We start from the raw sequence: 24,289 nt of genomic DNA, 5'->3' as shown, positions 1-24,289 counted from the left end.
GCCAAACGCCTCCAACTGAGGAAAAAGCCGCTTCCTGGCGAGCGGAAAAAGCCGCTCGCCAGCACGGCGCCACGCGCGAGCGCCGCGGCGCAGGGGCTGCATATGCTTCGCGACGAGTCGTGAAGGCGATTTTCTGGGAACGGGATTTCCGCCGGTGCGTAGACGCGTTTAAGCGAAAGCGGCCAGCAGGTCACGCAGAAAGGAAGTCTCACACTCGTTTTCGTTTAAAGAATGAGACAGCCCCTGACGCGTCTGCTGGGACGCCGCTTCGTGCGAGAGGTGGGTTGCATCCTCGTTTCTGTGCCAACGTCGTTGCAAAACAGAGTCGCCTTCGCCTGCAAACTGGTGCAGAGAGGAGACTTGATGCAGGGCGTGCCTGTCGGGGAGAGGGGGCACAGCGGCAGCTGCATCGAGTGTCTCGCTCCGGCCAAGGCCCGCAGGAAAACTTCAAGAAGGAAGAGCACAAAGTCGCGTTTCCTTTCAATCTACTTTTCACGCGACGCTTTGTATCAGGAGGCTGACAAAAATCTAGTGCAAAAGACGCGCAGGCTCATACATCGGGTGATGAGGTGCAAGCTTATGGGGGACATTTATGTGAATATTCGTGTGAGGTTCCGTCTGTGTCTGCAGGGACATGACCAAGTGTATAAAAACGGAGTACGTGCGGGCGCCCGTTCTGCGGCGCGCTTCCTTCGTCTGCTTCGGGAGGTCCGTGCTTTTCCGATTTCTCTGTGGCATTGTAGTTCAGTTCGGAGTGTTTCCGGCATGTCTGTTTCTCCTGTTAACGTGAGTTCCGTCGTTTCTGTGGATTCGGTTTTGGATGCCGCGGGCTTGGCTGCAGCGGCAGGGGAGTGACGCTGAACTGCGCTTCATGCTTTGAAACTACACTAGTGGCGACGCGAGCTCTCGTTTGCCTCCCCCCAACCCCCCGGTATCCACGAGGGCCACAGAACAGGCAGAATAGTCAAAGGTTCTCTTTTATTCTGGCCCCGGGCACGCTTTTTTGCTGCGGATCCAAGCAGCTGCGTCGGGATCGGCACCGTCAAACTTTAGTCTCACTGGTGGAGACACTGCCCCAGCTAGACGCCTGGTCACAGATACCTAATCAGCACAACACTGGTTGTGTGCTTTCTTTTTTTTATGCCATGGCAGCTGCCATCAGACTAAGATGTGCTGCCCCCCTGTAGAACCCCGGGTGCGTAGCTCTACAGAGCGGAGTAGGGACTGGCGCGTCAGCTACGGCGAGCCGATACGGAGTCGGTTCGAGTGTGTGCCGTTGGATTACAGACACTGAACAGAGGAGTGACACTTTCCGCATTTGAATGGAGTTGCTTGACGAAAACACGCGCAGGGTCGTCCGGTGTTGGGAGTGTCTTGGTATAGGCGGCCTCGTGTGTCAAAGATTCGATCGATAGGCGCCGCCTTCCTGGGGGCGCGAAATCGGCGTTTTCCTAACGGCACACACACGAATCGGGAGCGTCAGCGACACGTGCGTGCGAAAAGTTGCATCAACAGTTTTCTGCAGGGTGCGACAGGTCAAGGCTGAGTCAATAAAGAGTGTCAGTGACCTGATCAGAACTCAAGCTGCGCACCGACGTGGCCGACGGGTTGTGCGCTTCTCCTGTTTTTAGGAGGGAGGGTTGTGCGTGAGGCAGGGCGGACTCAAACGAGTGCAGAGATGGTTGTGGATCTTTCCATCCGCTCGCGGCGTTTTTTCACTGGTACAGCTCAAGCCATCCGCTCTCTCGGGGGCGCGTGTGGCAGAAGGAAACTACGCAGCTTTGCGGCAGAAGGCACGATGGTGAGGATACGCTCCGTATCGAAATATCGTTGATGTCTCCACCGCGACAGACAGTTGTTCTCGTCGTGCACTAGGTGTCGCAGGCTGAGGCGTGTCTCGAAAACACTGAGACAACAAACGGCGGCGGCTTGGCAAAGAGGAGTTCTGCAGCGCCGAAGAGGTTACACAGGCCCACAGGCCCTCAACCTCTGTAGCGGCGAATGCAGAGAATGTGCCAAAGCTCCTCTGAGAGTAAAGCTCGAGCTGTAATCCAGGCCGCCACATCCGGGTTGCGGAGGCCAGACATCGAAAAAGTGGCATTTCTTTGGCATCCAGATCCCATAGGGCAGGACGTGCCAGCCCGGCGACGATACCGTTACAGAACTAGGGCTGTGCAGATCTTCAGATCCGCCTGTCTAAACTTCTGTTTGGGCTTGCTCTCCACCGTGTCGCACGAAGTTTGATGAGATCGCTCGTTTTGGTTCAGTTACTCAAACGTGGCACTCTCCCAGCGGACTCTGTTCACTCGGTTTTTGAAGGCACCTTCGGGGCCTCACGTGGGCAGGAAAGAAAGTATGAGCACTGCCCTTCCCTCTGCGCTCACAGGCTCCCGCACGCTGCGATCTATTTGGCGGGCTCTGCAGAGCTGCTTCTAGCAGAAAACGTAACGAACCCGGCGAGTAAGGTCACAGGGCGCGGAAGGGTGCACGCCGGACAGAACGGCGTCGATCGAATACAAGTTGAACTGGTGTGGTGAGTCTCGTTGTCAGATCATGTGTTGGCACTGCGCAAGGAAGCAAGATCGATTGAGCGGCAACCCAGATACGCAGTCGAACCAGCTAGAGAATTGTGAAGCCACTCCGTACCGCGCGGACCCGGTGTGCCTTGCACCAACGTGGACACCGGTCTGTAGTTGCGGGTTCTCGCCCCTTGACGGGCTGCCTTCTTTTCGCGATTTCAGCGGCGCTCGACAGATGCAAGACTGCCCGTCTGGTTCCTCTTTTGCTATTGCCTCAAAGGATTCTACGCGCGAGAGCTCTTCCCTTCAGTTTGGCCGTCCGTCGATTGGCACACCACCATCTATCCGTCGTCCATCGTATGAAAGCGCGCGGGGTGCACCGCGCTCAAGTGTCTTTTCACTCGCCTTCTCCCGTGGTTTCTCTGCCATCTTCCTGCTCCTGCTTCTCTTGCATCTCGGGGCACGGAGAAGATATTGGTGGTCCACCGCTATCGTCAACGTGTTTTTTCAGTGAGTTTCCCAAGCTTTTTTTGGTGGTACGCGTGGACAACTACTCTTTTTGGAGTGTGCACTGCCCCCAGGTGTGCGCATGATTCGCCACGCGTGTAGACCGGCATGTGCATCTCTGGCACGAAGGTGTGAAATGGACGCGCCAGACGGTGCTTAAGTGTCGTGCACGGTAAGCCAGAGATGCAAAGACACAGAAACTCGCCAGAATGCGTATCTTCAGCATTCCCAGGAACGTTCCGCGCCAGTCTGCTGGTTCCCCGACCGGGAAAGAAGACAAGCGCGTGCGTCTTTCCGCCCTCCAGCATCTTTGCTGTGTCGCCCTTCCGTCTGCCAGTTCATTTCTGGCGTAACTCTTTCGGATTTTCTATTTGTTCTATAAAGCATCGCTCTGAAGCACACGGTGTACATACAGAGTGCTGTGCGCAGGAGGCAAGCTCGGTGTCCACTTACCGCCGCCATTTATACTAGTTTTCTCGCCGGCTTTCGGCGCTTCTGCGCCACCTACGAAGCGTGCCCGGCGACTTGCGGCTGGTTGCTTTTTACATTCAGAGCGTCATTTGGCATGCTGGCCGGCGCGCGCCGTCTCGAAACTGTGTTTGTCCTGAGTCCGTAGCGTCGTGAGTGTGCACGTTTTTCCGAGTCCAGCCGTCTGCGCATGCGTATCCGTGTGTGTCTCTGTAGGTGTTTCCGAGAGTCACACGTCCTCCGACTTCTCTTCCGACGGGACGCATTCTCTGCAACAACGCCAGCGAGCTGCCGTCTTCCTCACTTGCGACCGACACAGGGGCGACTAGGCTGCGCTTCCAGAGCCCTTGAGCATTCGGTGACCAGGCCGTGCGCGCGGATTTCTCTCTTCTGTAGCGAAGATGACGGCTGTAAGGAGACTCTTTTCCTCTGACACCATCACATCGTCAACGCAAGTGTGAATTCGCAGTTCTGGGCTTGCGCCTCTGGTGCCTGTAGGGAGGGAGACATGGCCTTGCACGCGGAATGACCGGAAACCCGGTTCGCTGCGGGAAAAACCGCAGAAGCGCTACCCAGCTCGTGACAGATCAGCTCTGGATTTAAAGACGCCTGAAGCGCTGGAGATCTCATTCGCCTGCAGGCACGGTCTGTGTATTATTTCCCGGTTTTCCACGCAACTCTCGAGTCACGTGCGTCATTTCTTGGGGGCTTCGATGCACTTATGGTTCACTCTTCTTGCCTCTGCCTCGCTCCTCCTGGGCAGGTGCGAATGCCCCCACCAAAAGCTCGCACTTATTGAGACCATGGAAATCCGCTCCCCCGCGGCGGTACTCGCCACCGTTGGGCACCCAGCCTTGTCACCTGAAGTCCCACAAGCATTTCTCCGGTTTCACGACGTGCGTTCTGCGTTGCTCGACGCGGAAGACCTCTTAAGAGCTCTGGAAAATCGACGTCCAAGTGTTGCCTAGCTGGGGTGGGGGGGGGGGGGGAGGTGCCACTGCGTTGGATTCCTGTGTGCGCGCGTAGCCTCTTTCGCTCCGCATCAGTAGCTTGAGGCGCGAATGCCTTTTTGGCATGCACGCACGAAAGCACTCGTATGTCTGGCGCATCGATTTCCACTCAGAGTCCTGTTGCCGGGTTGTCTCAAAGCGGGAGGCTCTAAAGCCTGGAGAAGACATCGAGCTGCAGGCCTGCCCACGCACGAGCCGTGTGTCACTCATCTCCAGAATTCCGTTTCCCTGCGCGTCTGCGGACGTGCGACCCACACCGGACTGTCCATTTGCGCCTCAGAGCACCCTTCGGACCCCTACACATGCGTGTAGACCTAACGGTTGACACAAGCAGCGCAGTGACGGGTCCGAATGTGTACTCAGGTTCAGAAAAAAAATGTATGTATCTGTATATGTGTAAATGAGTTTGTTGGTGTGAATGGTCTCAACGCTGGCGATGACTGTTCGGGCATAACTGGCGGGCGAGTTTTAGAGCTTTCTCTTTTCCGTGGTGCTGTTTGTCTTTTCGTCTACAGTACGGCAAGGTGGATTACTGGGACGAGCGGTACAGGAGGTGAGGCTCGGGTGTGCGCCATACGTCGCGGATATCTTTTACCTCGTGGGGTGCGCGCCGCTGTGAAGGAGTATTCGGGGTGGTGTTTCTGGAGCAAAAAGCAACTGCGAAAGCCTTCAGTTGAGCCTCGGTTCAAAAGTGTCTCTACGTCTCTACGCAGGTCTGCAGGCTCACCCGTAGGTTATCTGGATCGATCTATGTGTCGCATTTATTTTAGTCGAGATTCTGCAGTTAGATATATATATATATATATGTCTGGATATGTAGTGGTGTCTGTCTTTATGTTGGTGGCTTTATGCGTTTTGGTCTAACCATATATGCGGCGTGTGTACGAGTGTGTTTGTCTTCTTTGTTTTTGTAGGGATGCGGAGCCCTTCGACTGGTTTCAGAGATACGCGGGGCTGAAGCCGATTTTTCTGGAGGTTGGCATCGAGCCGTCATGGAAGATCCTCGTTCTGGGCTGCGGCACTTCGCGTACGTCGACTGTACATGGAAATGCTTGAAACAAAAGCGAGTCTGCGTGTGTTTGAGTCGTACTGTGTAGATTCGTATTGACAAATCCGTTTCCGCGTGTTCGGCTCTGCCCTTTGCCCCAGAGAGCCAGCTTGTCTGGAGCGTGCTTTGCTTTCGCAACTACCGCCGCACCGCGAGCTCACTTCGCGAGACTTCTTTCGTTTTTGGAACCTATGTCCCTCGACGTCGTTGCGTGGTCTCAAAGCCGCAGAAGCCACGACGCGCCGGCCTACGAGGGAAGAGAAGCTGTGAATGGGTGTTCGTCTCAGGAGTCAGCGAAGAGATGTACGCAGAAGGGTACAAGAGCATCGTCAATGTTGACTACTCGAGCGTCTGCATCACCAACATGCAGCGGAGATGCGCGGACAAGGAGGAAATGACGTGTACGTACACCGCAGCTTTGAGAGAGCCGAGGCGCGGGAACACGCACGGAGAGGATGCAGGCGCTCTTTCTTGGATCAACTTTCTGGCGGTTCCCGTCACACCGTATTGCCGCAGCGTTATGCTAGTCAAGACGGGAAGCGCGGAAAGCTCATCTGTCGTCTCTGTGCGCATAACCTATGGAAGCGTAGACGATCGCATGGCCTCGCCGTATCGTTGGTGCTGAAAAGTGCGTGCCTTGAGTTCGAGCGAGGTATTGTGCAGGGGGTGGATCCCTGCGTTTTTTGAATGAGGTTTACGCGCTTGAATGTATCTTCGATTGCCAGTCCTGCAGATGAACGCGTTGGACATGAGTCAGCTGGGAAACCACGAGTTCAATCTCGTCTTCGACAAGGGCACCATGGACTGTGTGCTCGTAAGTCCGCGCTTTCCTTTGGCCCGCAGGTGTGCCTTCCGCGAGGAAACAGCGGCCTTATTGCCGTATTCCCTTCCGTTACTCAGTGCCAGTGGGTGCGGTGTACAGGGGAGACAATGAGGCGGTCAAGAACACCTCTTCTGTGTGTAATCCGAGCTGTCGTTGCGCCATCGGCAGTCCCTCCGCTATAGATGCGAGGATCGGGAGGGCCTTTTCGTTAATATTTGTGACGCCTTCTTTCTGCCACCTTTGCTTTTTCAGTGTGGGGACAATTCGTTCGACAACGTCGCCAAGATGCTGCGGGAAGTCAGCCGCGTTCTAGTGTAAGTGAAAAACAAGCAGTTGCGTGCAACATGCACGCACATCCTCTCACTCCTCCTGCGAGGGGGGGGGGGAAGGGGGGAGAGAGGCCCTTGTACATAGTTGGGTTGTACGTACACTTGGGCTTTCGCAGTGCTATGGCCGAAGGCTTCCGTCAGGACGAGCTGCTTCGTCTCGAATTTAGCTTGCGATTTGGCAAGGATGCGTGCTCCAGCTCGTTTGGCGTGGTCCAGAGGGAAGGCGCAGCTGTCGGCCAAAGGTGCGTAGGATGACGACTCGCCGCAGTGGCAGCTGTGATCCCAGGCGGCCTCACCTTGATTTTTCCTCTCTTTGCGAACAGGCCTGGTGGTGTGTATATTGTTGTGTCTTACGGCCAACCGAACTTTCGCCTCTCGCACTTGCAGAGGGACGAATACAACTGGACGGTCACGATGAAGACTATCCAGAAGCCGAGTCTCAACGTGCAAGGTAGGGCGGGAAGTCTGTCAAGGAGCAGCGCAGGCTGCGAGAGTGGCAAGGTCTACATAAAACGTTTGGTTTCCGTTGCGACTCTCCTGCAGTGCCGAGCGATTATAGCCACATGCGGGCACTTGGAATGAAGCCGCTCGGCGTGCTTGGGGGAGCACGGGTACGAAAGAAGATTCATACCCCCCCCCCCCCTCCCCCTCCCCACTGTTTCCTTCAAAATATCAATACGTAATGTACATCTGCCTTTTCGAGTTCCCTGAGGGCGCACACGGGTATCGATTCAACGTGCCTCTCCACTCGACAGTGTTCCCACGTGTGCGGCTGTATGTCCAGCGCCGATTGACGAGAAAGACAACGTTCACTACGTGTACATCTGTAAGAAAAACGCGGTAAGTGTGGAGATCGTGATTGCCTTGATATTCGCGTCCTTCCTCAGAGCCAGCAAGTCGTGTTGTCTAGCCTCTTTGCGCACTAGCTGCTTCTGTTCTTTCGCGAGTGTGTGCATCAACAGTGAGGGTCGTCTCCCAAGTGCGGGAAGTCGGCCTTTTTGGGCTTTCTGCGTATTCTTCCAGGTGTGTCTTCTTCTCGAGTCGGGGAGAGGCTGGGGCAGTCTGGTGGCGCTCGTGGCCACATAATACAGGTTCCAGGCGCCATGTCGCCTCGGTCTTCATTGGCAGACAGCGTGGCTCGATCAGAGCAGCAGCGAGGACACGCGCAAGTGTTTGTAGAAAGCTTTTCGAAGACCTGCACCACCTCACGTGAGATTGGCTCGATTGTCTGTCTCTTCGCCTGTCGCACCGGGTTGGTGTGTTTGCGGGCGCTGCTGTGTGTCTGTTTCTCGCGTCTCAGGCCGAGGAAACGCAAGGCGCTGTGGACCATGCCCCAACCGCAGCTCTGACCAACTGAAGCACGTTGAGAACTTTTTGATTCTGAAGCATCGACGGGCGAGGGAGAGCGTCTTTTGAAGACGAACAAAGGCTCTCTCTGGGTTCGCCGGAGGCAACTCAGAGCACGTTTTTTGTCAGAAGAGCGGGCGCAGGGAATTTTGACCGGTGCTGGGGCCCGAAGAGCTCTGTCGCAACCGCGAGGCGAGAGGGAACACCCTTCAAGACGCACCTGCGTGTACGCGTGGTATGGACGTGCATGTGCATGTGTGAGTTGCATACGGGAGGAGTTTCGGCTAGCAGCTGAATTTCCCCAACAGACCCGGACGTGGGGACCGCCCGGAGGTATTCTCTATGACCGTGGACTTACTTCACGTGAATTGCTTTTTGGTTTGCGGCCACCACGCGCCGTCCGTCTGCAAGCACGGCCCCAAAGTTTCCGTATCCGTCTGCGCCCGTCGAAGCCGCTCTGCTGGCCAGGCGCTGAAAGCCTTACACATGTAGCTCCCTAGTCTCAGCCAGCAAACAGACGCGTCGCTGGACCGTCTCGGAAAGTGCTTTAGCTTCAGTCCGACTCTTGATGCACGCGTACAAATATATATACATTTATATATCTATATATCTATATACGCACATGAGCAGCCGCGTACGTCGTCAGCAAACTGGGGAAATTAGGCTGTCAGGGGCTGGGAATATCAAAGGAGTGTGAACGTCTCGCTCGGCCTGTTCATTTCTGGCGTTGTTCACCAGAGGTTGCAGATGGCATATACGTTCAGGTATTTGCCTGGTACAGGCTTCCTAGCTAGTTCCTGCGTTGCTCGGTTGGTGGTTTCTCAGTTTTTATGAAAACGTCGGTCTGTCAGTCTTCACATGCTTTGTCGGCACAAAATAGTTCCCGCAGTCTCACAACTGCACCAGAAGCGCACTGGAAAATATATTCTCTGGCGTAAGACGGCCGCAAAACGCTACAAACAGGAGCGCACATGTATCGCTGCATTCGCAGCAGCCCCCGAGTCTATGCGCTCGACGACTTCACAGTCCTCGTGACACCTCTTTTGTGCACCCCCGGCAAACTCATCTGATCACTGCGTCTGCTTCCCACGAAGCGCGTCTACATTCATACAAAAAAAAAAGGCAGGTCATTTTTATTATATGGGTGGACATGGCGCCCCGTCCCCTCCTCCTCCCGTCCACCTGTATGTAAACTGGGAGGCAAAGACATGTATACGCTGTCTACAAACACTGGGCAACCGTTAGGTTCTCCCTGCGGCTACACGCGTGGCATGAACGTAGAAAAGTGCGATGTGGAGTCCAGTGCCGCGTTTAATAGTATCGACGCTGCCAAACTCTACGCGTACAACAAACACGACTACCGCAGACAAAGCGTAAAGCGTTAAAGTAGACTCGAACTCGGAACTATGCAGACGCTGGCCCATTTTGCATCATTCCGACGCATGTGGGATACAGCCATGCGTTGTTTTTCTCGAATCTGTACATTTTGAAAGACAGCCAGCCTGAGTTCGGGTGACAGACAGCTGCCTTGGGGCCTGCTTCGCCGTGGCTTAAGTAAGAACCGAAGTTCCTTCACTGACCAGAACGACACCCTACCACACGGGCGGCCCTCTGTGGTGCTGTACAGGGCATTTTCTGGTACGACAAATGCGGGCACTGCGAGATTTCCCGTTGAGTATCGCCACCGATACTGGAGAGGGAAAAAGAGGCGCGATCCGAACACGCTCGAGAAGGGGGTTTTGAAACGCATAGGCGTCATTCTGAATGTCGAATCAGACGCTGGCGGTAATACAGCAGTTCGTCGATGCTTCCGTGAATGTCTTCGAGTGCGCGGTGGTTTGTGCTCTTTTTGAAAAGCGGCAACTCTGGCTTCCACCGCATCGCGAGTTCCTTCAAGGTCGAAACGTCGATGATGCGGTAGCTGAGATGAGCGACAAGTCTTGGCATTTGTTTCAGGAGAAACTGTCTGTCCACATGGACGCTGTTGCCACCGAGTGGCGCAATCCGCGTAGTTGGGACGTGCTTCTGGACAAACGTGAGAATCAGATCCTCAGCCTCAGCCACCGTCAGGGCCGACTTACGGCAAGCTTCAGTCAGGCCTGAGCGTCCGTGTGTTTTTCTGCACCATTCATCCATGCCGTCCAGGAGCTCGTCGCTCGCGTGAATGATGAGGTTGGGCCCAGCCACGCGACGCCGGCACTGGCCGTCTGTCACGACGACCGCAATTTCGATAATCTGGTCAGTCTCCAGGTCCAGCCCTGTCATCTCGCAGTCGATCCAAACAATGGGATCTTCCAGCTCACTCGTGTCTTCCGTGACCGTAACTTGTGTGCGAAGGGGAGCCACGCGATCCGCTTCGTCTCCTGGTACCGTCATAAAGCCTGAGGGCGCAGGCAAAGCGCCGGAAACTGACTCACGCTCCATGGCTGCCTTCCCAAACGGAGACGCAAGAGAAGTGTTTGAAATGCACTCGTGTTGCAAGAAGGAACGCGCTGAGCTGAGGAGCTTCGTTGAATCTGCGTCGGAACATGGTTTTGATGAAAAGTCCAGCTGCGCGTCTGTGTCCACGTCCTGCCGGTATCGCGGGGCGATCTGTCACGCAAAAATGCCGAGCAACAACCGCCGCCATGCGCTCGCTTGCGTCAGCGGTGCAATCAGGAAAACGGGGTTCGCGGAAAGAGGGGTCGTTCCTTAATGTGTCAGTGAAGACCCGCTCGTGGCCGCAGGCGATCCATGCGCCGCGCACAGAATAGACACTAGGGCCGTTACCAGAAACGAGAAACGCGCCTTCAGCCGACAGCGGAAACTCTAGACAAGTAAGTCGTTTCTCAAACACACAAGTTGATGGCGTCCATGACCACGCCGCCTTCTCTTCTCTCACCACGCGGCACGCCAAGCGACGAAGCTGCCCCTAAATTGGGCGTCGCTCGCATCCGAACCAGATCTGCAGCACGTCTTTCGAGCTGCCAGCCAGTCACCGTTAGGGAGCAAGGCTCGTGGAAAGGGAGTGTATCAAAGGTAGAACTCCCCAAAGCCGCGTCGGGATCAGCACAATACAACTCTGTCATTCGGTTGACGCCTCTTCTACCCCGTGTCATGCCTGGCTGCGGCGAATGCGCATGCGACAGCGGTGTAGACAGCCCATACGGGAAAGGCTGACAGCACACCCTGCCCTTGGAGTCACAAAAGACTGAATGAAGCCTTTTCAATGTGCAGAGAGATGCGAGACGGCATTGGAAAAATTCGGTTCACTGCCTCTAGGTTGAAGAAAAGCAGAAAATTGCCTCCTCCCGGTTGAAAAAGGGACACTCACGGCTGGACAACGATGGGCGCGGTTTTTTCGTGACGGAGGAGACACGACGACGATCGTCTTGTGGCGGTGAGCACCGAGGCTGGGTTTTCAGAGCGAATTAACACATGGAAGATCCACTCCTATGTTTCCTTTTTCCTTCGTTTCGTTCATCTCCCTTTTCGGGGGGAGGAGTGGGTTTCTCGGGGGTAAACCGGGCGAAACGGCGAAGTCACGTGTACGTCGATGGCTAGCCCGTTTGTTGTTGCTGGGCCTGATGCCTGCGTCCCAGGGAAATTTTCGTGAGCGAGCTTTTGTCTGTCACAGCGTAGAGTGAAACTCCTCTAGGGGGTGCACCCTGCTTTCCACTGTCGAGTGGGGTATGCACAGGAGCTGGTATTTGTCGAAAAAGTTCGCTCGTGTCGCGCACTGACCTCTGCCACTAGCAGAGGGTGTCCTCAGTGTTCTCCAGCCAACCAAAGAAGAACAGTACTATTTTGTCTCCAGACGATTTCTCTAGTTCCCTTGCGTTCAGTGCGAAACTGACGCGGTAAAACCTGGGCACTGCTCCGTGAGGGGCAGGCGGGGCAAGCGCTTCGAAGGTGTCCCTGCCTTTCCTTTCAGTAGCTCTGGATTTCGCAGGTTCCGCACGATAGTTCAGCTTCTGAAGTAGCAGCTACAGATACGATCCTTGTTGAATGACTCGACTATCGGCCTCGTGAAGCGTGAAATGGTGCGAAGCAATCACCTGCCGGCCTAAACAGGTATCAACACCAGAAAGAGACGCAGCACCGACCCGGCAGTGCCCTGCTGCTGAGATGGGGGGTAGAGGGAGTCAGGGCAGTGCCGAAAAGAAGGTGCTAACGTCGGATGCCACCAATCAACGTCCTCGAGGATCTCTCAATGCCCACATCTGCCTGTAGAGGATGTGATGCCTCACACGCGTAAAAACAGCGAGAACGCACCCGGTGACCAGCGAGGTCGCGAGCCTTCCCGGGAGTACGCAAGACGCCGCTGTCACGCGACGCAGGGCTGTCGTAGGCAGGTCCTTTTCTGGCACTTGATGCATTGAACGAACAACGGGAGAGCATCAGTTGCCGTGCGGCGCAACAGAGGAACTCATGCGCTGGCACACTTCGTGTCCAGTTTCTGGCGCTTCGACGCACAGGCTCCTTGAAATAAGACAGTATCGCCTCTTAGCTAGGGCCTTTCTGCAAAAGAAAGGCCCGTCTGGATACGTGCATGGGCCAAACTGGCGTGCACGACTCTTGACCTGGTAGTGTCGTCATCCTGTCAAGCTCGATGTGCCTGTCGTCCCGTTGTGGTTCGTTTTTCGCGCAGCATTTATTGAGGAGCCAGCTAGTTCACTACTCTCGGAACGAAGGCGCAAACGTAATAATTCTGAGAACCAAGGATTATCGAAGCAGAAATCCCTTTAGAGCAGAGAACTTACCAAAAGCAGCTGTCCTCGGGGTTGACTTCACCGACCCAGCCGGGAGACGGACATCCCACGCGCGCATGCACAGACACCAGGCAGCACATCAGCTTTCCCATCAAGCGGGAAGAAGAACGCTGTTAGTAGCAAGGGAGAGAATTAACTGAATTTCTCCTGTACAATATCGCTTGTCTCGCGTATGCTTGTTTTCCGTCTAGCGTTTATCTTTCCACGGCGCACGCGTCGTGGGTGCTCGTGGATTTCTCTTCTTTCGTCGAGTTCGGAATCGCTGGCCTAGCTGCCTTAGTACTTATAGTAGACTTCCTCCTTGGAGGACGAGTCCATTCTGCCTTGTACTTTCCTTTTCTCTCTTTTTCCAATCCGTTGTACGGTGCTAGCGCACAGAGAATCGCGCGCTCTGTGTGTTTTTTCCCGCCGCGACTTCCTCTGCGCTCGGTGCCGTGCTTCTTGTCAGTCTTGCCGTGGCGACTCGGCGGCTGAATGTTTCGCGTTACGTGGTCATCTGCCCCCCCCCCCCCCCTCCCCCCGTCCGTCCGTTTTCTGGCAGGGCGCATTTCCTTGAAACTGCACAGCTAGGTCTGGTGTCTGTTTGGCGTCCAGCAGGGGTCTCTCCGCGAGGCCAGCAGACAGGGAGTCTTCTTTTCTGCTGCTTCGCCACCATGTACCGGCTTCCCGTCGCCGCTCCACTGGGAGTCTATGGCGCACCTGGAGTTCCAGTGCCCTACTCTCCCGCGCCCTACGGCGCGCCCGCCGCAGCTGCGCATCCAGGAGCGTATCCGCCCGGCACCGCTCTGGAGGCCTGGGGGGGGGACCTGCTCCTGCGGCACATCCACGCGCTGGAGCCGACCGTCGCAGCGACGGCGGACGCGATGTGCGGCGCGGAGGCAGGGGGCCGTATCCCTCTGCTGGAGAGCCGCGCACGGACAGCGTCAGAGGCGCACAGGCGTCTCGGGCCCCCTGTGTGCCGGCCGCGGAGGAAAACAAGGTCTTCGTGGGTAGCTTGAGCCAGCAAACGACTACCGATAGCCTCGCGGAGTACATGAAACAGTTTGGAGCGGTGAGCGACGCAGTAGCAGGAGAAGCCGCGGCGGGACGAATGTGCAGACATCCGCGCACAGAACGGGACTTCCAGCAACCCCCCCCCCCCCCGACACATCTGATGATGACCTACCGGCCTCCCGTCCCAGCTCATGCGCCTCAGTCTGTGCGGTAGCGCCGAGTATTCTGTGATGTCGCGGCTCGAGTTGCGCTTCAGGCTCCACGTTCGCCTCGAAATGCGTTTTGGGGCGCGTGCGGCTTGTCTGGAACAGGTTCAAGACGTGGTGGTCATGACCGACAAGGTAACGGGAAACAGCCGAGGCTTCGGGTTTGTGACCTTCGCGGAAGCCGCCGCTGTCACCGACTGCGTCGGCGCGGAGAAGCATATCATCGACGGGCAGGAAGTACGCCCGACGTGGGTTGGCTGCAAGACGCAGAATGGCTTCCTCCAGACGAGCTCGAGAGTTGACAAACGTGGATGGCTATCTTCACTCTGGACTAACACCTGCGACGGGGCCAATGGATTTCCGTACCCGCGCGACGCCTATAAACACACGCAGGCGTCGGTGCAGCCGTCGATATATGTGCCGGCCCCCTGCACGTATGCGGCGCGGGATGGCCGCTTGCACTCGTGCCTGTGATGTGCTTTCCCCCGGCAGCATGCCTACGCTTCTTGACGAGCGAATGTAGAAGAACTGGAGTGAGTCGCCAATGGGGCGCCCCTTGATGTGAAATCTGTTAATTCTGGTTTTTTTGGAATGGTTTACAGGCCGACGTCCGGCGCGCGGTGCCAAAGGGCCATATCGCTGGAAAAGGTGCTGATGACGACCAACAGAACAAGGTTTTCGTCGGTGGCATCCCAGAGAGCCTCACTGAAGGTGCGGAAAGTTCGTATCTGCGAGTATCCGTGCGTGCATTCAGGAGTATATACATCTATACATATATATGTAGATCCTTGGCTGGCAGAGCACAAGAGGAGACAGAGGTGCATGTATCTTTCTCTTGTGCGCCCTGGGCCTAGCGGTCGCAAGCTGACGCTATCGGGCATCTAGCCTCCGTAGCCGAGCGAACTTGGAGAGAAAAACCTGTATGCGCAGATCGTCGCGACGCCAGGGGATTTCCAGGGTGTAGGCGTTGCGTGAGTCATCCTGTGGCTGTTTGTCTGCATCTGTGCAGATAGGATCGCCTCCTTTCTCTCCGAGCGCTTCGGATCCGTCAAGAAAGTGTCGCTTATGCACGACAAAAACACAGGTAGCTCTCGGGGGTGGAGGACCTGAAACATTTGGGCTCGCGTCTCTGAATGTCAATGCGTTCTGCGAAACGTGGCCTGCTCATTCCCCGTCAGTCCTTGCAAAAGTCGGAACAAGAAATGCAAGGCGTTCGAACTTTTGTCGCTCCAGACGGTTTACAGAGATGGGCTGCTGCCAGTGTGCGGTATATATATCTATGTATATATACGCTAGCATCTTTATTGGCCTTAAGCTGGTGTTCACTCTACGTGTTCTTTCTGGTGGAGTAGTGCCTGGTTTCGATTTTGTGTCCGGGACTGACATGTCGATGTCCACATCCGCACGTTTACAGGTTTCGACGTACTTAGGCGAGGTGCCGTATTTCTCTCTGTATGGAAGGTTGCTCAGGAACAACCCGAAAGCTGTTACTGTCTGGCAAAAGATGTCCTCTCCCCGTTGTGTTGGTGCGCATACAAACCAGGTCGGTGCCGCGGATTCGGCTTTGTAACCTTCCTGTTCCCGCATAGCGCGCACAACTGCGTAGGGAAGCACGACGTGGACGGCCACGTCATCGAGGTGAAGAGAGCCGAGCCGAGATATGCCACGGCGAAGCCTCTGATGGGGTGAGTTCCGCAGATGCAGTGTCGCTGCAGAGGAGCCGGAATGAGGGGGGTGGGTGGGAGAAGGGGGCGTTTTCGGTTGTGCGTTCCCGCGTGAATAATGTGGTATGGGGAAAAGCGCGAGTCTGCTGTGTCTGGCGGGGTTGTTTTGTTGGCATCTGGTGCCCCTAGAGTGGTGTGGAGCAGAAGCTCTTCGGTGCATGTGCCAGCGTCGAGCGAAGGGGGCGCGGTGGAGATTTGCGTGGTGACGGCTTAAGAACTGGGAAGAAGAGGCACTGCGTTTCGTGTTGGGTTGTGTATTCAGGGATGACCGACGAGGCGACGACAGGATGAGACGCAGCAGGGATGAAAACGGATATGACAGGCACCACCCGGCGTCCTACGGCGCGCTGCCGGAAGTCGATGCCTACGGTGCGGGTAAGCTCTATTTGATGCGGGCGAGCTGCTCGCGTCGAGTCGTAGCCAGGCGTATTCTCTGGAGCTGACTGTAGAATGTCGCCACATGAAGCGTCCATCCTCGTGCAGAAGGCGAGTGGTGAGGGCGACGCGTGGTTAGTGTGCTGGGGACAACTGCATGAGTTGGCTGTACGTGGCGTTTGCGTGGATGTCCCTGTGTGTAGGGCCAATGCGTCGAGGCCATTATCCACCGGCTCTCCGTCCGGCCGCGCGCGCAGAATACGATGCGTACGCCGCGAGCAGTCGGGCTTACGCGCCCCCGTCGGATCCGTATGCGGTCGCGCCCGGGGTTCACTACGCGCACCCGACGGCGGCGGCGCCGGTCGCGGCGTCGCTGCCTACGTACGGCTTGCCGCCGGCGACAGGCGGCGCGCCGGCCCCGTACATGGTCGCGGCGCCCTCGTCCCCCACCTCCGCTCATCCGCCAGCCTCCACGATTGCTGTGTATCAGCAGATGTATCCTGCGCACTCGGTAGCTGCGGAACAGGCCCCTCCCGACGCGTACGGCCAGGACTTAGGTGCAGCAGGGTCGACAGGGGCAGCTGAACCCATGGTCGACCCGTACGACATGCGAAGCGCAGCGAGCGTTAGGCAGCCGCGGTACGTTCGGCCTCCGACGTCCAGAGGGCACCCGTACTAGAGACAAAGGAAGAGAGAGATACACTGTGGCAAAGGCTTAGTGGGAGTTTACTAAGGGCCCCCCCAGAGCTAGTCGCACATCTCGTCCACCCCACCTACCATACTACTTTACGTGCACTAGAGAAAAGGAGAAAGCGCGAGACCCGACAAGCGATAGCGTGCAAAGTAGACGCCTTTGAGAGTTCGCGCGAACCCAGCGTCCAGGATGACCCGATTAGAAAGAGAAAGGCAGTGAACCTTGGCAGTATCGGAGTAGGGAGGTCTCAAACGCAGACCGCCTGGTTCCCCAGTTCCGTTTTATGGGGAGGCAGTGAGACAGAGAGACAGCGACGCCACTAAGGGGAAAGGAAAGGACGGCGAACCGAGGCCGCGCGCGCTTCTGTAATCAGTCTATTTCTGAGGGTGTACTTCTTTTCAGCGGTGGTGCCATAGGCTCAGAAGAGGAGCGAGCAGTTCGTTAAAGGTTTAGTCTTGCGTGCGATGCGAGTCGAAGGTCTCTGGGTATTGGTGGGTCCAGCCACCATCGTGAAAGTGGTGCATGGATCGCCATCTGAGGAAACAGAACTGGTAAAAGAGCGTAGCCAGGATGTCATAGAAGAAACTCCTCTGAGGTCCTACCACCGTCCCGAATATGTGACATGCATCGCCATCTGAGCAGACAGAACTGGTAAAGAAGTCATAGCCAGGTCGTGGAAGAAAAAACTCCCTTCAGAGGATAATGTGTTAACAGGAGTACGTGTTCAGAAGAAACAGAAAACCGGGAGTTCAGATAACAAGCATGTCAGTGTCCGGTGCTAACTTGTCATCGGCGAAGCGCCGGTTGTGCTAGCTTTCGCATACGTGGCTGAGTTTGTTAATCAGCGTCTTGACAGCGAAAAAATAACTCGTGTTTTGTCCAGGCGAATAGGTAGAAGCATAGCTGTTAGGCTCTCTAGTCACACAGCCATGGCGTCTATGGAACGGCAACTGCATTCTTTTTCGTGGTACGTAACTGTTTCACCTTTTCGCGCCTTCAGCAGCACCATCTGATGTGTACGCTCTAGAGAGAAGTATCAGACCATGGTGCAGCGTTAGATAAGTCAGCTGTATACTGGTGAGCGGTATGTTACGGGAGAGGGGAGTCGTCGTCAGCACACCCGTAAGCAGTCGCTTGTTTCTCCAGTTCAGCAGCTGTAGCAGCGGCCCGGAACAAGTTGTATAGTTTTTTCTTCGTCTAGGTACTAATAGCTCCAGACTAGAAAGACTTCGGGGCCCCCGCCGCTGGAGGGAACGGGGAGACAGTGGCCTTAGTAGAGCTGGGTGATACCCCGTGCTCGACCGGGAGTACGTAACCTGCGGATTTAAGGTTTCTTGCGAGACATTTTCTGGTAGACCTATTCAGGGGAACTTGCTGCCAGGCTCAAATGCAGCGCTCATCTTCGTCGTGGGTCTTGTTGGCCTGCGCGTTCGGATCCAAGGCTCCTGGTCATCTTCAGGGAGGATATAGAGACGACCCTGTCCACCTCTCGAGAGGAGATACACCTTCCAGAAAAATCACAGCACTTCGATTCACACTTGCACGTACTCTTGTTGATCAGCGGGTGGACGCGGTGATTTGTGTCTTCGGGATGTCCGACAGGCGCGGGTGCAATTAAGGGGCAGCAAGGATGGTGCATTACACTCCAGCCGTGCGAAGCATGAGTCCCCTGAGAGGGAGTGCCTCACGAGAGAGAAAAATGCAGATGTCTGCGCGCTTCTGTGCGCTGCTTGCTCATCGCTATCTGGGCTACATGTACTTGTAGAACGTACATCTACGGGAGGCGAGGGCCTCGAGACGACAAAATAGGAGGGATAGTGATTGTTCAGGCATCAACGTCCACGCGTTGATGCATGCAACGGGAAGGCGGTCAGCGTGAAAGCTCTATGTGCAGTCTCTCCCCTTGCGAATCCGATAATGCTAGACACTAGGAGCTGCTCCACGGTTGGCGCCTCTTACATCCGGAGTACGAACTTCAACAGAACGTGCGCCAACGCCATACGCATAATGCATACATGCTCGCCGAGCAATTACAGCGAGGAGAATACAGCAGGGAGACAAATGTGTGTTTCTTCATGGAAAGGGTGTATGGATGATATCCGCAGCGGAGGAGCCCTTCAATGTCAAAGCACTAGTTACGTGTGCTCGCTTGTCATCGTGTTTCGGACTTCAGCGAATGAAGCGCGCAGGCCACTTGTTACGCTCCCACGTTCCCCGCTGTGATGACAAGGTTGTACAGCTGATGCAGCATGACGAAGGAGAGAAACTGCAAAAGTTACCAATTGGTATGCATATCACGGCGCCGGGGAGTATGTTGTGCTTTGAGCATGCGGTGAGCTGGCTTCCCCAGACGGCGAATTGACGCATTCGGCATTATTTTCTGCTGAGAGCGCTTCGGCCTTGCTTCCGTTGCTCAGTGTTTCATTCAGAGGGCTGACACGCTCTGAACGTTCTCATCTGAGGTGTCGATCATGCGAGATCTTTGAACCCGTCTGACGGGCCATACCGGTGTGCATCGCGCCCCTGGGGTTGTGCTGATTAGAAGGTTTGCGTAACGCGTTAGATGACGTGACAGAGGTGCAGTGCCGGGGTGGAACCCTGGGGAGGAAAAGCAATCGGGCGAGCGTCACGATCTGCGTAAGAAGCTCAATGCCAGTGTGCTGTATACCATGCGATACTCCTGACGCAGGCATGACGGTCGAGGATCCTGGTAGGCGCCACATTGAACGAATGAGCGCACAAAAGGCTCATGCCTACCCTGGAAATGTCGAAGCTGGCGCGCGGAGGAGGAAGCGGACCTGTACGATGTCAGCGCCACCTTCCCTCCCAATCAGAGGAATCCCCAGTGTGTCTCCGTGGTGCAGACGTTTGTGGTCTACTAAGTTATTTTGATTGTTCAAGTGAAGCTTTAATCCGCAGTCTTCTTCTTCCTGCTTTCCGTGCAGAGATATATCCGCGTTATCTGTGTAGGGGTTCAACGTGGCTTGCCTTACTTTTTTGTGTTTCCAAGCCCATCTCGGGGAGCCTACGTGGGTGTCTGGTATCCTGACAACTGATACCTCTGACCTACTCTGGTAGACGAGTCCAGGCCCACGGGAACGATCATGAAAAAATGACCAGCTCCACCTTAGTACACCGACTGTTTCGAATATTTTTTCGAGCGGTCTTTAAGGCTTAAGTAGCGGGGGCGAGCGTTGGCTGCGCAAACAGATCGCGGTCTCCGCATGGCACACTGCGCTCGGTTTTATGGGTGACACTCAGGCGTCATAGAAAATGAGTCAATATCCTGCAGAACAAAGTTTTTGACAACAGACGAGTCGACCGAATACAACGTCGGGATGTTGATGGCCGGCCAAGGACGAGCGCTGAGCTACTCTGGGTAGCAAAAGCATAAGCTAAACACTGCCAAGCGAGAACATCACAGACTTCTACCTGGACGTACATTTAGGTGGTAGCTCAGATATCTTCAAAATTACTGCCGCTTGATGCGGCCGACCGGATTTCACCGACCGCGGCATGTTTCGCGTTCTGCAATCATCGAGGGGCGCGGGCGGCACCGGGGGGTGGGTGGGTGGCGGGGACAACGGACATGCGCTTGCAAGGCACCCGCGAGGCCACGCACCACGGGCAACAAGTGTCGGTGTCGGCAGCGACGAACCGGTGTTTCTCCCTCAAATAAAACCCTACTCAGTGACAGAAGAGAGGCACGCATGGGGCGGCCGTGTGTTCTGTCATCGTCGCTGGTCGCCTCGCTATCCCGTTGTATGCTTTTAACACCCGTGAGCCGCGACAGCAGTTCTCTCTTAGTTCCTTTGCCTCGTGGCCGGGTGTCACTCGCGTGCGCTTTTTCGCGTTTTACACCATCGCAAATCGTTTTTCTTTGAAACAGCACCCGCTGACCATACTTGATTGTGCTTTCGTTGCAGTAAATCGGAGACAGCCCAATGACGGAGGTACGTTATTTCTCCCGGAACGGGACCGCTGGCGGGAACAGGAAAGCTACTGTGGTTTTTCAGCGCGTACCCGTACCCCTTGTCTTTTTGTGATTTGCTGCACCACACAATCTCTCATCACTCCTGTCCACTGACACTGACTTGTTCGGTCCAGGGATGCAGACGCTCTCGAAGAAATGCGAACCGCACGGGGGAGGATTTTAAGATTCGAAAAATTGACCTTGTGAATGCGGTTTCTATGTCATAGCGGAGGCGAGGCGAGGTTTCTGTGGAATCATCTCGTCTACCCACGCTTCGTATTTCAAAACTGCAGAGGCTCAAGGGGAGCTTAGCGTGTCACGAGTTTGGCAACGCACTGTGAAGAACTGCACTCTTCGTGTGTAGTCAGACGGCGATTGTGAGCCGGGCTGACAGGAGTACGTACAGCGGCGAGTGGAGAGGGGGGACCTATGCAGACTTGGAGGAAGCGTTTTCTTTCGTAAGCCCGTCGGGAGCGCACTGATTACGTTTCGCCTGGTCAGAAGGCGGTAGCTGCGCCTTCTAGGGAAGACATAAACCTCTCCACGTTGCGCTCCCATGCTCGTGGAAGCATTAAAAGTTACAATGTGTCTATGCGCTCCGGCGTGTCGCGGCGTATGCAAGTGATAGCATGGATCAGACTCGCGCGTTTTCCGACGCGTGTGTCACTGCAGTTGTCTGCGCGGGCGTGCCAGGGCCTCAACGTTTCTGAAAACGACAGTGCGCATGCGACTCGAGTGATTTGTCCTACCTGCAGACCGTGGTAGTGCCACGCTCGTTCCGGTTGTTGGACGAACTGGAGAAGGGGCAGAAGGGACAGGTCGCGGAGGGCGTCTCTTTCGGCCTAGAAGAGGCAGATGACATTTCCCTGACGAGGTGGTCCGGCACAATTTTTGGCCCGCCAGGAGTAAGCGTTACAGGGTAACCGGATTTAGAGCTGCAAGTGTGCAGACCGAGGCATCGCTGGAGCAGGCGCCGCGGCAGAGGCACCGCCGCCTTCGTCATGGTCTCGGGACAGCGGAGACCGGATGCCGTGCGGTGTACCCTGCTCGTGCGGGCGTCCATCTGATACGAAACAGTGAACACGAACCATGGTTTGCTAAGCCGTTCTTGATGCAGCCTGGCTTCGTGTGGTGCAGCAATGAGAATCATCGAATGACCAGCCACGGGTGTCAGACAAGGAGTAGCTCGTTTCTGTGTCCATTGTAGATGCCACAGTTAGTATTCATGCATGAACACGCAGGACAAGACGACCCACCATTCCATATCTGGGAGACACGTTTCATGCTACCTGGCGCTGCGCTGGTGTTTTGTGCTCTTGTGGTTGGCAGACGGCGTTCGAAAACAGAATATACTCTGTTAGCATCACCTGCGGCCCGAGCTATCCTGACGAGCCGCCTGAGGTTTGCTTCCGAACTCGAATTAATATGCACGCTGTGGATCCAAAAGGTTTGGTAAGTCCGGTCCTTTTCTGAGGAACATGCGTCGCCTTCGTGCTTTTTTCCTGGGGACTGAGCGGGGCGCGCAGGGGGCTGTGAGGAGACTGAAGTAGATACATGGTAATTTGCCGCGAGAAGGCAGCGCTCGGTACTTATCCAGCCATTTAAGCTAGACGGAAAGCTGCCTTTCGAGGTTTACTCGCGTGTACATACACTTCTCCCGCGTTGATGCCACCGAGAAAAAAAAGACATCAGCTTCAATGGCTGTTTGTCGTGATGTGAAATCCGTGTCCATCACACACAGCGTCATCGCATCTTTCTTCACAGACACTGCTTATATGGTAACGCTGTCCATGCAGCGTCGTGTCTTCTGCAATATTATCTAGTTGTGTTTAACGAAGTTCAAAATGTATATCTTTATGATGTTAGCGTTATTGGGTGGAAAGTCACAGCTCCCTTCATGAGCTGCCGCCGGTATTAGTGGTGGGCGAGTGGCCAGGAAATCTCTTGTCGTATTTGAAAATACCCATGGCCTTGTTTTCGCGGTTTTGCATTATCATGTGCGTCGCGTGTGGCTGATGCACCCGCTTTCCCAACTAAATTTGCATACGATATACTCAAGTCAGCGGTGTGTGTAATATGCGCTTGTGTATGTCCAGGTGCTGCGCATTAGTTTCCCGCTGCTGAGGTCTTGGCAAAGACACTACACTTTGGATCTTCTCTTGAACGCGCTTCGTCAGGAAATGGCCGCTCCTGCCAATCGAAGGCTTCCCCAGCCCCCCGAGGGGGACATGTACTGAGAGAGACGAACCAGGGAAGACGCGCTCTGGAATACGCCGCTGTCTCATGTGGGTGTTTTTGCGCTATCTCATTGAGTTACAAGAGAGGGGGCCGGGGAGACCACGGAATTGTGCGATGCTTGTACCGAACAGGGGAAACAGGCGCAGCAGGCCCAGAACAAGTGGGCGAGTGTTCAGGCATAACATTTTCCGTGGATTCTTGCCAGATTTCTATGCACACCGCCCATCCCCCTTAGCTTGCACCCCCACAAATCGCGGAAATGTCGACTCTGATGCAGCGTCTGCATCAATAATGTCTCCGTACGTATCACCAGGTCACCGCCATGTTGTCGGCTTTGCTGCTCTTCATACCCATGCGTGCCCTTTTTTTCCTGTTCCTCAGACCTGAACTGCTCGTACGGTTACGGCAAGATGAGATGTGGGCGCCTGAACAGAATGTCAGTACACAAGCAACGCTTTTGAGGGCCTTCTCTGGCACCGTCGTTCATAGCCACTGAGCATGTATTGTAGAGATGCTGCCAGACCGCCGCTACAGACTCTGCCACGTCTAACGCGCCGTCTCAGAGTTTGCAGGAAATTTATTAAGGAGCATTAACACTTTTAATTGATAACCGACACGACAGAAAAAGTAGCGCAGCTGCAGACGGTTGAACGGCCGGAGCCGGCACAAGCTGTGTGCACAGAAGAAAATGGCATCTGGGGGACCGCCTCACAGCGCGATGGCACAAGGCCGCGTGAATCTCTTCCGGGGAGACGCACACCAGGCAAACCGTTGATGCCACCAAATCCACGTTACGAAAGCAGAGTGTGAGATGCGAGAACTCCGGAGTGCGGGAAAAGCCGCGGGTTTTTCCCAGGCGTCAGCACGTGAACGCACATGTGAGAGGGCGCTTCCCACAATGTGGAGTGACATGCCCGACGTACGGGTCACGTAACGACGGTTACGTCAGCCGCCGGCCGCGCCTGACGACGATGGCACAACTCCCTTTGGTTCCTGCACTGATGCAATACCGGCGTGGGGATGCCCACACTGGGTGAGCGCCTCCATTGGTTTCATGCCTCGAGGTGTCCACTGCAAAGCAAGTTGACGTGGTCTTGCTAGCAGGCCTCGGGCACCATCCCCAGTCCCACACGCGGCTTCCCTCTATCGCGTAATCCACTCAGTACACTCGACATCCTCGTGCACGACGCGAAAGGCATCACCACCTGTGCGTGCTCTCCGCCCTTAGCCACCGTAAGGTAGCTTAGTGCGGTTACAGAAGTCTTGCGAGGTTTCGGTAGTCCC

At 55.5% G+C, this 24,289-nt stretch overlaps 5 protein-coding genes across 5 annotated transcripts; 4 read left to right on the top strand and 1 right to left on the bottom strand.

The window, feature by feature from the left end:
• Positions 1 to 4,297: 4,297 nt before the first annotated feature.
• Positions 4,298 to 8,061, top strand: BESB_071580 (putative methyltransferase; the record flags this gene model as incomplete). Its single annotated transcript, XM_029365531.1, has 9 exons — positions 4,298 to 4,390; positions 5,020 to 5,057; positions 5,419 to 5,531; positions 5,840 to 5,953; positions 6,278 to 6,366; positions 6,628 to 6,689; positions 7,028 to 7,155; positions 7,489 to 7,544; positions 8,005 to 8,061. The coding sequence occupies 9 exons, from the start codon at positions 4,298 to 4,300 to the stop codon at positions 8,059 to 8,061; spliced, it is 750 nt and encodes a 249-aa protein (XP_029218015.1).
• Positions 8,062 to 9,806: 1,745 nt separating this feature from the next.
• Positions 9,807 to 10,475, bottom strand: BESB_071570 (small nuclease; the record flags this gene model as incomplete). Its single annotated transcript, XM_029365530.1, has 1 exon — positions 9,807 to 10,475. The coding sequence occupies one exon, from the start codon at positions 10,473 to 10,475 to the stop codon at positions 9,807 to 9,809; it is 669 nt and encodes a 222-aa protein (XP_029218014.1).
• Positions 10,476 to 13,455: 2,980 nt separating this feature from the next.
• BESB_071560 (uncharacterized protein) lies at positions 13,456 to 13,800 on the top strand (the record flags this gene model as incomplete). Its single annotated transcript, XM_029365529.1, has 1 exon — positions 13,456 to 13,800. The coding sequence occupies one exon, from the start codon at positions 13,456 to 13,458 to the stop codon at positions 13,798 to 13,800; it is 345 nt and encodes a 114-aa protein (XP_029218013.1).
• A 270-nt stretch (positions 13,801 to 14,070) lies between these two features.
• On the top strand, positions 14,071 to 16,779 carry BESB_071550 (RNA recognition motif-containing protein; the record flags this gene model as incomplete). Its single annotated transcript, XM_029365528.1, has 6 exons — positions 14,071 to 14,238; positions 14,604 to 14,712; positions 15,011 to 15,085; positions 15,545 to 15,686; positions 15,988 to 16,100; positions 16,304 to 16,779. The coding sequence occupies 6 exons, from the start codon at positions 14,071 to 14,073 to the stop codon at positions 16,777 to 16,779; spliced, it is 1,083 nt and encodes a 360-aa protein (XP_029218012.1).
• A 3,959-nt stretch (positions 16,780 to 20,738) lies between these two features.
• BESB_071540 (putative ubiquitin conjugating enzyme E2) lies at positions 20,739 to 23,004 on the top strand (the record flags this gene model as incomplete). Its single annotated transcript, XM_029365527.1, has 5 exons — positions 20,739 to 20,747; positions 21,136 to 21,225; positions 21,487 to 21,672; positions 22,097 to 22,219; positions 22,864 to 23,004. The coding sequence occupies 5 exons, from the start codon at positions 20,739 to 20,741 to the stop codon at positions 23,002 to 23,004; spliced, it is 549 nt and encodes a 182-aa protein (XP_029218011.1).
• Between the last annotated feature and the right edge of the window lie 1,285 nt (positions 23,005 to 24,289).

Source organism: Besnoitia besnoiti (assembly GCF_002563875.1).
Source record: "Besnoitia besnoiti strain Bb-Ger1 chromosome Unknown contig00007, whole genome shotgun sequence".
In the NCBI taxonomy this organism is placed as follows: domain Eukaryota; phylum Apicomplexa; class Conoidasida; order Eucoccidiorida; family Sarcocystidae; genus Besnoitia; species Besnoitia besnoiti.
The sequence above is the reverse complement of the archived record's forward strand: the minus strand, read 5'-3'. Positions and strand labels throughout refer to the sequence as shown.